The 12,755-nt window shown below is 34.2% G+C and overlaps 2 protein-coding genes across 2 annotated transcripts; both read left to right on the forward strand.

Moving 5' to 3' along the window:
- The first annotated feature begins 371 nt into the window (after positions 1–371).
- On the forward strand, positions 372–3,762 carry LOC106664062 (copper transport protein ATOX1-like). Its single transcript, XM_014389441.2, has 3 exons — positions 372–539; positions 855–924; positions 3,471–3,762. Exons 1-3 carry the CDS (start codon positions 528–530, stop codon positions 3,611–3,613), a joined length of 225 nt encoding a protein of 74 aa, XP_014244927.1. The 5' UTR covers positions 372–527; the 3' UTR covers positions 3,614–3,762.
- A 4,161-nt stretch (positions 3,763–7,923) lies between these two features.
- Positions 7,924–12,495, forward strand: LOC106664150 (neuroguidin-A). The gene is made up of 8 exons (XM_014389600.2): positions 7,924–8,076; positions 8,134–8,256; positions 11,343–11,457; positions 11,522–11,682; positions 11,760–11,856; positions 11,925–12,102; positions 12,172–12,365; positions 12,432–12,495. The coding sequence occupies exons 1-8, from the start codon at positions 8,044–8,046 to the stop codon at positions 12,452–12,454; spliced, it is 924 nt and encodes a 307-aa protein (XP_014245086.1). The 5' UTR covers positions 7,924–8,043; the 3' UTR covers positions 12,455–12,495.
- Positions 12,496–12,755: the final 260 nt, after the last annotated feature.

Raw genomic sequence — 12,755 nt, forward strand, 5'->3', positions numbered from 1 at the left:
ATACATTGATCGCACTCATTATGTTTGGTAGATGGTGTACTCGATATTCCTCCATCTTACCTGTTCCCTGTAATAATCTAATCTAAATTGGGGTCGATGGGGTATTTTTATAAAATTTCCGCCATCAGCCCAAGTCCTATAGTTTATTATCATTATTATTAGTAAAAATGCTAATGGTTGTTGTTGCCGTGGTTCTTTTTATTTTATCAATTTTGTTTATCTCCTACTTAAATTGTTTACAATCTCGTGATTTATATTCTTTACAAAAGGATCTTTGATCCGTACGTATAAATAAATAGATAAATAGATAAGTTTGTAAAATGAATTTAACCATGGGATTAGTCATGCTGTGACGTTTATTCGAGATAGCCTGACAGCACATTTTCAGTCCCCACTCCTTGTCTGAAATTTGTTTATCGGCGGCGCATTCTATCAGTTTCAGTTCATTCAGTTGTCACTTGTCAGTCGGTATAGCTCGTCTTTCGTCTCTTGTTAATCTCGCCACAATTTTACCAGAGCCGGTCGTCATGCACACTTTCGTAAGTATTTCTTTTAGTTTTCTTTATTTATCTTAAATCCTTTTCTTTTTCATGTTTGAGTGTGTATATCTCACTTTTCCCATCTCCTTTTTCATATCGTAAGATAAAATGAAACAGATTTTTTTATACAATTTTTTATTAGAAGTCTTTTCAGAGGATCTTCGGAAGATCCTACCTCTTCCGAAGATCCTCTGAAAAGACTTCTTGTATCCAGCAGGTCGATAATCTAGTTCATCGTTAAATTTTTTATTAATTAAGTACACTTTCAGTGTTTTTTTCTAATCATGTATGATTTAAAATTATGTTCCTTTTTAGGTATTCAAGGTTGATATGACTTGTTCCAGTTGTGAAACAGCTGTCAAAAAAGTTCTTCAAAAGAACATAGGTAATAAAGTTAATTATTATTATTATTTTTGCCTGCCAGCAGCTAGGGACATTGTGGGCTCTTCACATTTTGTCATTCTCGCATTTGATTTTTTTAAATTTTATTAACCCTATCTTTGATTTCCAATCTTTGACCTTTTCACTTGTGATTAAAAGTCTTAAGTCAATTTAAAAAAAATACACATTCATGCTATTTATTATTATATATTAACGTATTTCACTTTTTGTTGATGTCAAAACTTCATTAATTCAAGTGCCAGATTTGTAAACATTTTTGTTACATTATTATTATTCTGTATTGATAGGCTGTTTATTCAATTTAGTAAATTACATGAATGTTTCGGGCTCGTGGCCCATCATCAGAAACTAAACATGGAGAAATCTCATGGTATAATTCCCAATCTTGCCTTCAGAATGGGAATTACACCATGAGATTTCTCTATGTTTAGTTTCTGATGGCCAGGAGCCCTAAACGCCATGTAATTTACTAAATTGAATAAAGGTTTTCAACCACGGAGAACTTGGAATTTTTCAACCTATCAATAGAGAAGATACAATCCGTTGAGTTGGTAATATATAAAATAAGATTATTATTATTATTATTATTATTATTCTTAGGGGACTGTAGTCCTGGAATAAAGTACTTTCTCTTTCAATTTAAAGGATTATGTTGCACAAGTTTATAGTAGTAATGAAAACAAGTCAATTGCACTAGAAACTGCTAAACCGGCTTCCATTGGAAATATACACACAAGCAGACAAAAAATTCCACCCACTCGTAATATAACTTGATTTGTATATATTTTAACAAACTAATCAAAGTCACGTTTTTTAATGTTTAATAATTGAGTCTTTGTCTAAAAAAGTAAACTGCTAAGGAAAATTTAAAAAAGTCAGTCGTATAAAATTTGTTTTAGATTTTTAATTAACATTTCAGTAGCATGTTACTTAAATCCTCTTGCCTTAATTACATCTCGAAGTCGCCTCGGCATACTTTCTACTAGTCTGGAAATGTCTCTTTGCTGAAGGTTAGCCCATTCTTCACAGAGTCCTTTCAAGATCATGGAGTGTATCAGGATGTGATGGATGTGCTCTTATTTGTTTTTTGAGGTTATCCCGTAAATGTTCGATGGGTTCAAGTCTGGAGAACGGGTTGGCCAGGCTAAGACCCTCATGAAAAGGTTGACTCTGGGGAAAATTACAGGCTTCGAGCCTTTCATTTCACCTTCTTCACACTCTTTCACACCCATCTGCGTAGAGCTAATCTACACTCATCTGTAAAAAGTACAGGAGACCAATCATCCAAAGACCAATGGTTGTGTTCTCGAGCAAATGCGAACCATGCAATTCCATGTGTTCTGGTCAATTCTGGTCCTCTTACTGAAAAGCCATCAGTCCATACTGATTTGATCTTCTTCGATCAGTGCGTTCAGAAATTTGGACAGCTTGAACTTCCTGGAGCTGATGAATCGCTTGAACAACAGTAAGGAGCCGGTTTCGCAAAATTCTAAAAGTCAAAAAACGGTCACCCTGTGGTACTGTCATCCTTGGGCGTCCAGAACTGTGCCTTCTATGGTAGGAACCAGTTTTTCGAAAACGTCTAACGGCGTCTCGCAGACTTTAATAGGAACCCCCGATGGCAATAGCATACCTGATGGAACGTCCATCATCAATAATTGCCACACCTTGTGCAACATCCTCAGCACTAAATGGCATTTTACATTTAAAAATTGAAATGAAGAAAACAAAAATGAAAGCTAAACAGTTTATAGCTTCAGAATTCAAATGAGGCTGAATAAATATTTTAAATTCCGTAAAAAGTAAACATTGAAAAATCCTTTGCTTGTTGGAAACAGTGAATTTGGAGGGGGCACTGTCATGCTCTGGCGCCTTGAATGCCCTAAGATACGCTTAATTGATTTTACAAGATTATGTAGTATCTTTTATGCTTTTTCTAGGCTCGTAATTATTGCTTATACATAAGGCCACGTATGTTTCTGAGTACCTGAACAGAACAGGTGACCCTTGAGTGGCCGGCAACAAGTCAACCTAATCGAACACATTTGGGACAGTCTGAAAAGAAAGGTTTAGTCATCGTATTAACCCTTTACAACCTTGAAATGCTAAAGGCAGTATTGGACGAGGGAGACAACATATCTCAGGATTTTGTACAATTTTTTTTTTTTTTGTGTTTGCCATAAAGGAAAGGAAGCACTTATAAAAGCAAGAGGGGCCTTGTTCAGTTTGTACTTCTAAGCTGAGATCTCTCGTTATTTTTCTGGAGACTGATTTTAATTTGTTTTGAGAAAATTCAGCATGAATAACCAGAGAAATATGATAAAAAAAATAAATAAAAAATTCCGAAAAATTTTCTACAACTTGCAAACCTTTCAAAACAAAATACTAAAATGATATCACTTGTTTATTTCTGTGAAATATTTTTTCCCTATTTGTAAACAGTTTGGTCCCGGATGTTTATACTTTCAGCATAAAATTTACACTTGCTCAAAGATAAAAGTTTAAAAAATCTCTTTGTTTATCTTTCAGACAAGGGAATAGTGGCCTACGATGTTGATCTAGATTCGAAAACGGTGATCATTAGAGGATCGGTTTCTGAAGAAGAAGCCAAAAGCATCTTAGAAAAGACTGGAAAAAAGGTGGAAATGATAAATGACGTCGATTTTTCATAATGTTTCAAATTATACAATTGCAAACAAATTAAATTAAATTTAAAAAAGAATTATATATGGCTGTCTTATTGTATTCCATTTTGTATAATGTGGTTATGAATTGTAATATTATTTTGGGCTTAAATAAATAAATTTAAATGTATTTCTAATTTATTGTTAATTTATTAAATATTTAATACATCTCTTGAACTATATTGTCAGTTAGTTTTATTTTTTTTTTAATCATCAACAACCGTCAGAAACCATGGATGACACAGGAAACAAAGTCCTAGGAATAAATCCAAAGACTGAACTGACTGCAAATCCTGGACCAATGCAGGTTTTTAAATTAGACATTTCCTTCTACAGATAATAAAAAAAGGCTTCGAATCCACTCTAAGAAGATAGAAATACTCTCATCAGTCCGACTTTTCACATTATAAAAAGTAAAGTAAAATTGTCTGGAGTTGCATGGAATCCTTGGTGGAAGTCATTGTAAAAATAACTGACAGTCACATTGGCTCCTGGGCACAAGTATGGACGTGTCAGTAGCAGGCTCCAAGAGTGGAAATATATGGATATTTTTTGCTCTGTACATACAGGCTTATCAATTTTCAAAACAAAAGTGACTGTGAACTGATATAAAACCATGATTCTGGTAAAGCCTCTGACCGGACAGTCATGTACGAGGGTATACGTACCTGATAAAAGTACTGGCAGGACAGTGGGCAGTTTCTTTGAAAAAGAGGAAGAGACCATGGAACACATTATGTGACTAAGAAAACCAGCAAGCAGTCTTCTACAGAGAAGAACCACTTGCTAAGCTGAATGTGATCAATAGCCTAAAGCTGACTGGTGAGCTAAAATAGAAGTAGAAGGGGTTAGTATGAATACTTTCAGCGCAAAACCTAGTGGCATTTTTCCAAAAAAGGAACCATTAAACAATGGATCCTTGTTGAATCCTTTAGGGTCAACAACCAAGGGGTGAGTGAATAGGAGTACTGTCAGAAGAAACATAATTCGTAATTAAAGCATAATGGGCTATGCTAGGATTGAACCACCCAGAGCTGCCAGTATGGTAAATACAAAGGTTCCAAGAAACAGTGCACCGAGCATTGAGACTGATCTAAAGAACCGTTGTGCAGATTTAAGAAAAGAGACCACACAACACATTCCTAAAGCTGGCTAGTGAACTCTTAACAGAAGTAGAGGAGAACAACAGATATATTTAGTTCAAGGTGCAAAAGTGTGACCTCCCTATATAGCTATCCTTATTTTACAGCACATATGTGATAACTTGAGCTCTTTTTTCATAAATTTTATTTGTACAATGGTGGTAGCAGTTGTATTTGTTTATACTGCTCAATAAAGACTTTTTGTTGAGGAGCTAGCAAGGCATACATTTCTACAGCTAGTTGAAGAAAAATATAAAATAGTATTGTACTCAAAAGAAAACACTAGCCAGGTTGTGGAACTTGAGCTATAGTCTAAATTTTTTTTTTTTTTACGAGGGTTTGTAACAGCAGAGGTTATATAACCCTCGGGGTGTTGGTGTTTTTGAAAAAAAAAGCCCATTTGTAAGTATGTGGGGTTTGAATGCAGGGCCGCTGGATTCGAACCCGGGACCTTTACCTTACAGTGATGAGCGCCGTGTCAACGCCTAAACCATTGAGGCCACCGACGCCCCCACCCCTTTCTTTATTTCACAGGACAGATGTGATAACTTGAGTTCTTCATGCATAAATTTTATTATTGTACAGTGGTGGTAGCAGTTATGTTTGCCTATATTACTCAATAAAGACTTTTCGTTGAGGATCTATCAAAGCATAAGTTTCTGCAGCTAGGTGAGAAAAAATTGCAGACTAATAAAAATAGAACCACTGGCGTATGCAACTGGGTCAATAGTGTAAAGCTGGCCAGGGAACTCAGAATTAGAGATGCAATAGATCTATTTAGCTCATGGTGCAAGAGTGACTGACCACCTTATATCCTTATCCTTATTTCACAGTATAGATGTAATAACTTGAGTTTTTCATACATAAATTTCATTCTTGCACAATGGTGAACAGTTTAAGATTCATAAGAAAAGAGAAGGAGAGCTAACATGGAGCCTTGTATTGACCAACCCCATTGTCTATTTTTGTACTCGTTCTCAGGCTACTTCCAATACAAACACATTGATTGCATTCAGAAAGATAGGACTGGAATCACCTCAATGCACCTGTAATTCCTGTATCATCCAACTTTTGAATTAAATTTCATGAACTAGCTTTTGTAATATCTAGAAATAGTCCAGCAACCTTTGTACCATTGTTCAAATCATTATAGACCATGGTCAAAAAATTAACAAGTGCACCCTCTGTGCTTTTTGATTTTTGAAAGCCAAATTGGCTCCATTGCGACCATTGTACTCAGTGAAAAATTATGTGTTAAGAATGAGTGGATCGACTTTGTTAGGTAAATAGGAACATTCAATTTGAAGATTAGTGTTTTATATTTGATTGAATTGAGGTAAACGCAAAAAGTGTAAGGAATTGTATAGAAACCCTGGCACAAGTCAGTGACACCAATGACTTGACCGCAGAGTTGGGCAAAATCTAACTAATTCAATCATGATAAAGAATTTTGATTGAAGTTTAATCATGATTGAATTAGTCATGAGTAAATTAATCATTATATGATTTAATCATAATTAATTCAATCATGAGGTATGACTAAATCATATAATGATTAATTTACTCATGACTAATTCAATCATGATTAAACTTCAATCAAAATTCTTAATCATGATTGAATTAGTTTGATTTTGCCCAACTCTGGCTACAATGACCAACTTACCAAAATCCAACCGACTCCGGATAAAAATTTTGAGATGACAGTCGTGCTCAAGGCCAACCTTCCAAAATTGTTATCAAAAACGAAAACCAAAGTTACATAATTATTCTACATGTCTATTTTATTACAATCAAGACCCCCTAGATGGTGTATTTTCCAAATAATGAAGAAATCTCTCCTTTTAAGTGGAATAAATTTTAATTCAAAGAAATATTTTTTCCATTGATCGGTTATGTAAACATATTTACTTTTCAAAGTGTAGCTTGTTATAGGATTTTTTTTATTTTATTTTATTATTATTATTATCATTATCATTATTTTTTGGCTTTTCATATCGACGGAGTTTTACTTATAATTGGAAGATTGATTTTTGTTAAATAAGGTTAACGGAAGGATTTTCGTTTTGATTAAATAAATTTCTGTTAGAAAATTTTTTAAAAGTGATGAAGTGTATTTTTCATTTTTTGAGCACCCATTTGAACATGATTTATCGAAATTTAGTGATGACTAACTATATATATAAAGTGGAAGGTTTATGGGCCGACTAACTATATTGTGACTAAATTAGTCATGCCTCGTATTTAATTAGTCACTTACTACCAATCATGACTAACAGTCTGAGTGATCAATCATTAATCATTAGACATGACTAATTTTTGCCCAACACTGCTTGACTGTGGTATGGGTTCTGGGCATTCAGCATATAGAGCTAATGAGAAAGTGGACATGTTGGCCAAAAAAAAGGAGTCAATATGAATTTTCTATGTCCTGAACCCTACTGTGACCTAAAACAAAAAAAAGGACACATCCAAAAATGGATCCTTAATGATTCCAAAACTAGGTGGAACAATACCCCAGGCATGAGACACGCGAACAAGACTTACAAAGGAATTACTGGAGGGCAACCAACACAGAACTAGGATTCTGGTTAGACTATTGACAGGGCACTGCCGCCTAAGAAGGCACATACAACTGGATATGAGTACAGAGAAGAAACACTGTGCAGATACTGCCAGGAAGAAGAGGACAGAGCGGAATATGTTTTATATTTTTGTGAGGGTCTATATAGGTGCAGATTCTTGCAACTAAGAGAGTAAAAGCCGCAAGGAAGACTACACCTAGGAGCTGCTGGCAAGGATATGGAGGTTGTTTAACAATCTGATGCTGGTCAGTGAGTTTTAAAAATAGAGGAGTACATAGATATACTCAAGTTGAGGTGCCTTGTGGCCGCCTCTTTTATCCTTATCTCTATCCCTTATTTAAAATTATTTAGTTAATCTCTGATACTCTCAGTTGAGCAGTGGTGGTTCATGAAGAATCCAAACTTTTCATTTTTTGTCTGTTAGCTTCTAAATTTCGATTCAACGTTGACAAAATCTTGACACTTTTTGATTTATCTTTCCCTGGTTTTGCGAGTAGAATTGTTTTTGTCTTTTCCCAAAAGTCGGGGAAGTGGGAAATATCGCAAGTTTAAGGTTGGCAACGCTAAGTTAAACTTTGCAGAACCTTTTAACAATTCAACTTCGTTGTTGTTGTCCTTTTCTCAACCACGTGTCGTGTCTAAAGGTTGTTCTTGTGGAATTGGTGCCGTTTTAAGTTAAAAAAAAGAAAGAAAAATGATTACTGCTGAAAACGACGTCCAGGAAAAGGTAATCGTATTGTGTTTCTTTTTGTTTAAAGAACGATTAGGAAAACTCTCATTGTAGGACGACGAGAAAGAAAAAGCTATGCTGTTTTTCAAAGAGATCTCGGATAACGCGAAGACTGTGACTGACCTTTTGCAAGAAATTCTGAAAAAGCTGAAGAACGGCGAGCTAAACTGTAATAATGTAAGTAAAAAAATACACTCCCCTCTGCTACTAGGCATTTCACCATCTTCAGTGGTATAGCTTAACTGATGTACTACTTCATAAACATTTCTTTTGTATTGAGTTTGTGGTCAGTTGAGTCGTTTAATAAGTTTCTTTTAAAGTTGTCTGTAATCGATCAGATTTTCAGAGACCGTTGATAGGTCAGAGCGAGGGCTTTGCTGTGCTGCTACCATCCCTGACCAATCTGGTTCTCATGAAACCCTGGGTGTGAGGACAAAGTGCATGCTTCCTGACAGAGACTAATAATAATAATATACTTTATTACTTGTATAGTACATAACAATTAAACACAATTTAATAAGTAAAACAAAGTATTATACAGCATGGCAAAAGAAAATCCATCTGCCGGAGGTCACTGGATAATATATAGAAGTGATAGTGGCTTTTTTGTACAAAGGGAAAAAGTAAGAACTACTTAATAAGGAAAAAAACAATGAAGATTAAAGAAAAACAAAGATTCATTAGAAATTAAATTCCACCACTAATTCGTGCCGATAGTGCCAGGCATGTCAAGCATATTTAATTAATTCCTAAACTTACACTTAAATAGAACAATAAGTTGGTCTTTTGCAATTACAGAATAATTCAAGTGTAAACAGTGGATCTCTGATAAAATGATGCATTCAGCCGAAGAATGATCCTCCCTAACACCTGAATTACATAGAGGACACCATTCATTTCCCCGAGTCGGAAGATGTATATGTAATATTTCAGGGTATGGTATACTGCGCCCTTTAAGAGCTATTGTATCCCCTGTGCTCTGCCTAAAGCACATCGGTGAGTCCTATTTCATCAAGAAACTTGATTAATAGGCCCGGTTTCAGTGGTTGTAGTTCTTCTATGGTCACATTGTACATCCCAAAACACTTCCTCCTGCGGGCTAATGTAGCTCCGCAGTTTGTTAGAAAGTGTGTTGGTGTCTCTTCTGCTTCCTTGCAGAATCTACATGTGCCATCTTGGATTATTCCAATTTTCTTTAGATGTCCATTTAATCTACAGTGTCCTGTCAGGAATCCTGTTAGGATTCGCAGTCTATTCCTGCTTCCTTTTACACATTCTGTGATTTCTTTCTTGCCAAAATTGGTTAGAAGATTCTTGGATTGTCTATGTCCAATAAGTGAATTCCAAAGTTAACTCATTTTCTTTTTGTCCTTCTGTCTGAGATATTCGTTAATAGTGTGGATTCCTATGCCACATAAGGGTTCAGGTCCTACCCCGAGTCGGAAAGGGGGCACCATTCAGATACAAAAGATCACCTCTGAGCTTGAAAAACCAGCGAAGTTCACCCAAAGACAAGCCTTGCGAATTATCCATAATTAAGCTAAACATACCTGAGCTGCTACCTAACTGTATAGCAGAAATAAGAAACGTAAAGTACATGAGACTCTTTCCTAGAGTGGAGAAACAAATTTTAATTTTAAATTAGCAAGTATTTCTTTAAAAATAGCGGGCCAATTGTTTACATTATGTGGCGAGAAGAATTCTCATGACAGCTCATTAGAGAGGTCGTCCCTGATAGAGACTATCGGTTAAAGTTAAGCAGTTGCCGTGGCTGTAGGCCTGTTGTGAGGACGTGTCGACGCCTTTTGCTGCCTCCTTATTTTCTTAAATCTTTTGAGATGGACATGGCCCAGGTAATTGATCGCCTTTAGACTAGTAAAATTAACCCTCAGTGCCACAGGTACATCTGTGAGTCGCATATGGTTTTGGCATAACTATTAGTTTCTATTAGCTTTTTAAATAAAAATGTTATATTTTTCTTAGTTAATAAAAATTGTTATGACATCCATGCCGAAGAATGCAGTAAGAAATTTTCTGTACAAGTTACAAACTAAATATTAAATTGGGGGAAAAGATACAGGTATCCAAAAAAGAACTTGAAACTCTACAAAAGTGAGGGAAAACATAAAAAAGAAAGACTTTTAACTTAACGTGTTAACTGAAAATTTAAAACAAAATATAATATAATTAATGGACAAAAGAAAACTTTCTTTTTCAAATATATATATAGTGTCGCTAGCGTTATATTATTTTCATTCATCAATACCGACCGGCTATAATATTGGAAGGTGTTACACACTATCATACACCCTTAGATGTTAAAAGAATGCATATTGCAGCTCAGGCATTGATCGGTGAGCAGGATTTTACCTCATTTAGAGCTAGCGATGTATTGAATAAACACTAGTTATTAAATCCTTATCACCTATGTAGCCATAAAAAATTTAAGGATTTCCCAAGTTTTCCTGATAAAACGTCTGCGGTAACTTGATTGATGATAAAATTACATTTATCTCACCAAGTCATGAATCTATTTTTCAGGTTGATTTCAAGATAATTATGAGTAGTAAAAAATTCATCAAGTGTTTCTTGCGAGCAAAATACTTTTTTTGTTCATTAAGCTTGACACCAGTCAAAACCCCATTTTCCAAGGCTAATTTTCCCCAATTTTGAACATGGAGCCAAAAAATGACAAACATCCTCCCCGCAACTCCGGAGTTACAGTGAGAACGTCGGCCAACAGGAGTAAAAATGGTTAATTTGAAGTTAAAAAAGTTAATTTGAAATAAAAATGGTTAATTTTAAGTCCAAAAGGGTTAATTTGAAGTTAGAAAAGATTAGTTTGAAATAAAATTAGTTAATTTGAAGTTTAAAAAATTGTTAATTTGGAATAAAAATGGTTAATTTGAAGTTAAAAAAGTTAATTTGAAATAAAAATGGTNAGTAAAAAAAGGTTAATTTGAAATAAAAAAGGGTTAATTTGAAGTTAAAAAGGTTTAATTTGAAGTAAAAACGTTAGTTTGGAGAAAAAAAGTTTAATTTGAAAATAAAAAAAGGTTAACTTGAAGTAAAAAAAGGTAATTTGAAATAAAAAATGGTTAATTTGTAGTTAAAAAAGTCAATTTGAAATAAAATGCTTAATTCGAAGTAAAATAAAAGTTAATTTAAAATGAAAATGGTTAATTTAAAGTTAAAATAGGGTTCATTTGTATGGGGAAAAAACTATATATATTTTCCCCACTTGCTAATATTTTCTGTTGTAGGGTATCAGCCTTTTAGATGTGAAAAACCAACTTCTAATGTTTTATTTGATGAACATGTTGCAAGTTATTATTATGAAAGCTACTGGAAAGTCCATAGTCAACAGTCCAGCTATAGGTGTGGTGTTTTTAGGCCCTTACTGTTGAATTGATTATAATTATAAATCGAATTATTATTTCAGAAATGCTCGTTGAACTAAGGGTCATATTGGAAAAGATTCGTCCGATCGAACAGAAACTTAAATATCAGATTGATAAGCTGGTCAAAATTGCAATAACCGGTACCCTGAATGAAAATGACCCAAGCCAGTTTAAAGCGAATCCTGCAAATATGAAAACTGAGGTAATTAATACTCATAATTGCAATAGAAAGTATATTTTTATGTATATTTCTCTCAAAATAATTTGATTTTGCTACAGCTTGAAGAAGAGTCTGAATCGGAAGATGATACGGAAGAGACTAAAAAGAAGAAAAGCGGAGTTTACGTACCACCTAAGCTATCTGCTGTCTATTACGGTATCACTTGATTATACGACTGTTTTATATTTTGCATTGTTTATTTATGTTGTAAAAAAATTATTCAGATGGGGATGAAAGTCGCACATCGAAGCGAGAGAAGATAATCAACCGGGCTCGTAAACATGCCCTTCAAAGTTCTGTAATGCAGGAATTGAAAGAAGAGTATTTAGAAACTCCTGTTGAAGTACGGATGACAAATTCGTTAAAGCAGAAGGAAGATAAATACCAAAAACGCAAACAAGAGTATGCATACATTTTTTTCAACAGTTTATATTTAAAAAAATAGATTTTTAAGCATTCGTTTATCTTTAGATTTGAGGAAGAATATATGACAAGGCTACCTGTAACCAAACAAGAGAAAAGACGAGCTAAAAATATTAGTGTTCTAAGCACAATCGGTGATGAAATAACCAGATTCGAAGACACCAGTATTTTAATGGGAGACGAAAGTTCCATTTCTAAGAGGAAAAAAGGATTAAAACGAAAAATGTCACAAACAAAAAAAGGTTTATAAAACAATCGCTCATTTAATATCAACCATACTTATTTAACATTCCATTCTTATTTTACAGGAAAAAAGAGAAGGAAAACATAAAAACCCATTAGTACAAATGCATGCTGTTATTTATTGTACAATGCAATTTATTAAAAGTGTAAATTTTTATTATTATAAAATAAATTTTCCTATCCTGGGACCTTGTTGATGTTTTTTCTTTAACACCTTAACTTTTCCTCTCCAATGTATAGGGGCTTTTCTTCTCGTACAAAAGCCGCACCAACAGAAAGTATGATTTGTTGTTTCTTCTTCATCCCATATCATTAAGCCTCTGGATCATGTATCAGTGAGCATCATTCCAATTAGGTCCTAACACATCCTAGGTTTAGTAGTTCTAACA

This window comes from Cimex lectularius, unplaced genomic scaffold (genome assembly GCF_000648675.2).
Source record: "Cimex lectularius strain Harlan isolate CLEC.00 unplaced genomic scaffold, Clec_2.1 scaffold82, whole genome shotgun sequence".
NCBI lineage: Eukaryota > Metazoa > Arthropoda > Insecta > Hemiptera > Cimicidae > Cimex > Cimex lectularius.

Excerpts from the sequence above, each read along its gene's own strand:
- LOC106664150 (XM_014389600.2), top strand. The coding sequence starts at position 8,044 with ATGATTACTGCTGAAAACGACGTCCAGGAAAAG. Across the intron at positions 11,458-11,521 it reads AGTCAACAGTCCAGCTATAG|AAATGCTCGTTGAACTAAGG; the intron begins GTGTGGTGTTTT and ends TTATTATTTCAG. Across the intron at positions 11,857-11,924 it reads GCTATCTGCTGTCTATTACG|ATGGGGATGAAAGTCGCACA; the intron begins GTATCACTTGAT and ends AAAATTATTCAG.
- LOC106664062 (XM_014389441.2), top strand. Across the intron at positions 925-3,470 it reads AGTTCTTCAAAAGAACATAG|ACAAGGGAATAGTGGCCTAC; the intron begins GTAATAAAGTTA and ends TTTATCTTTCAG.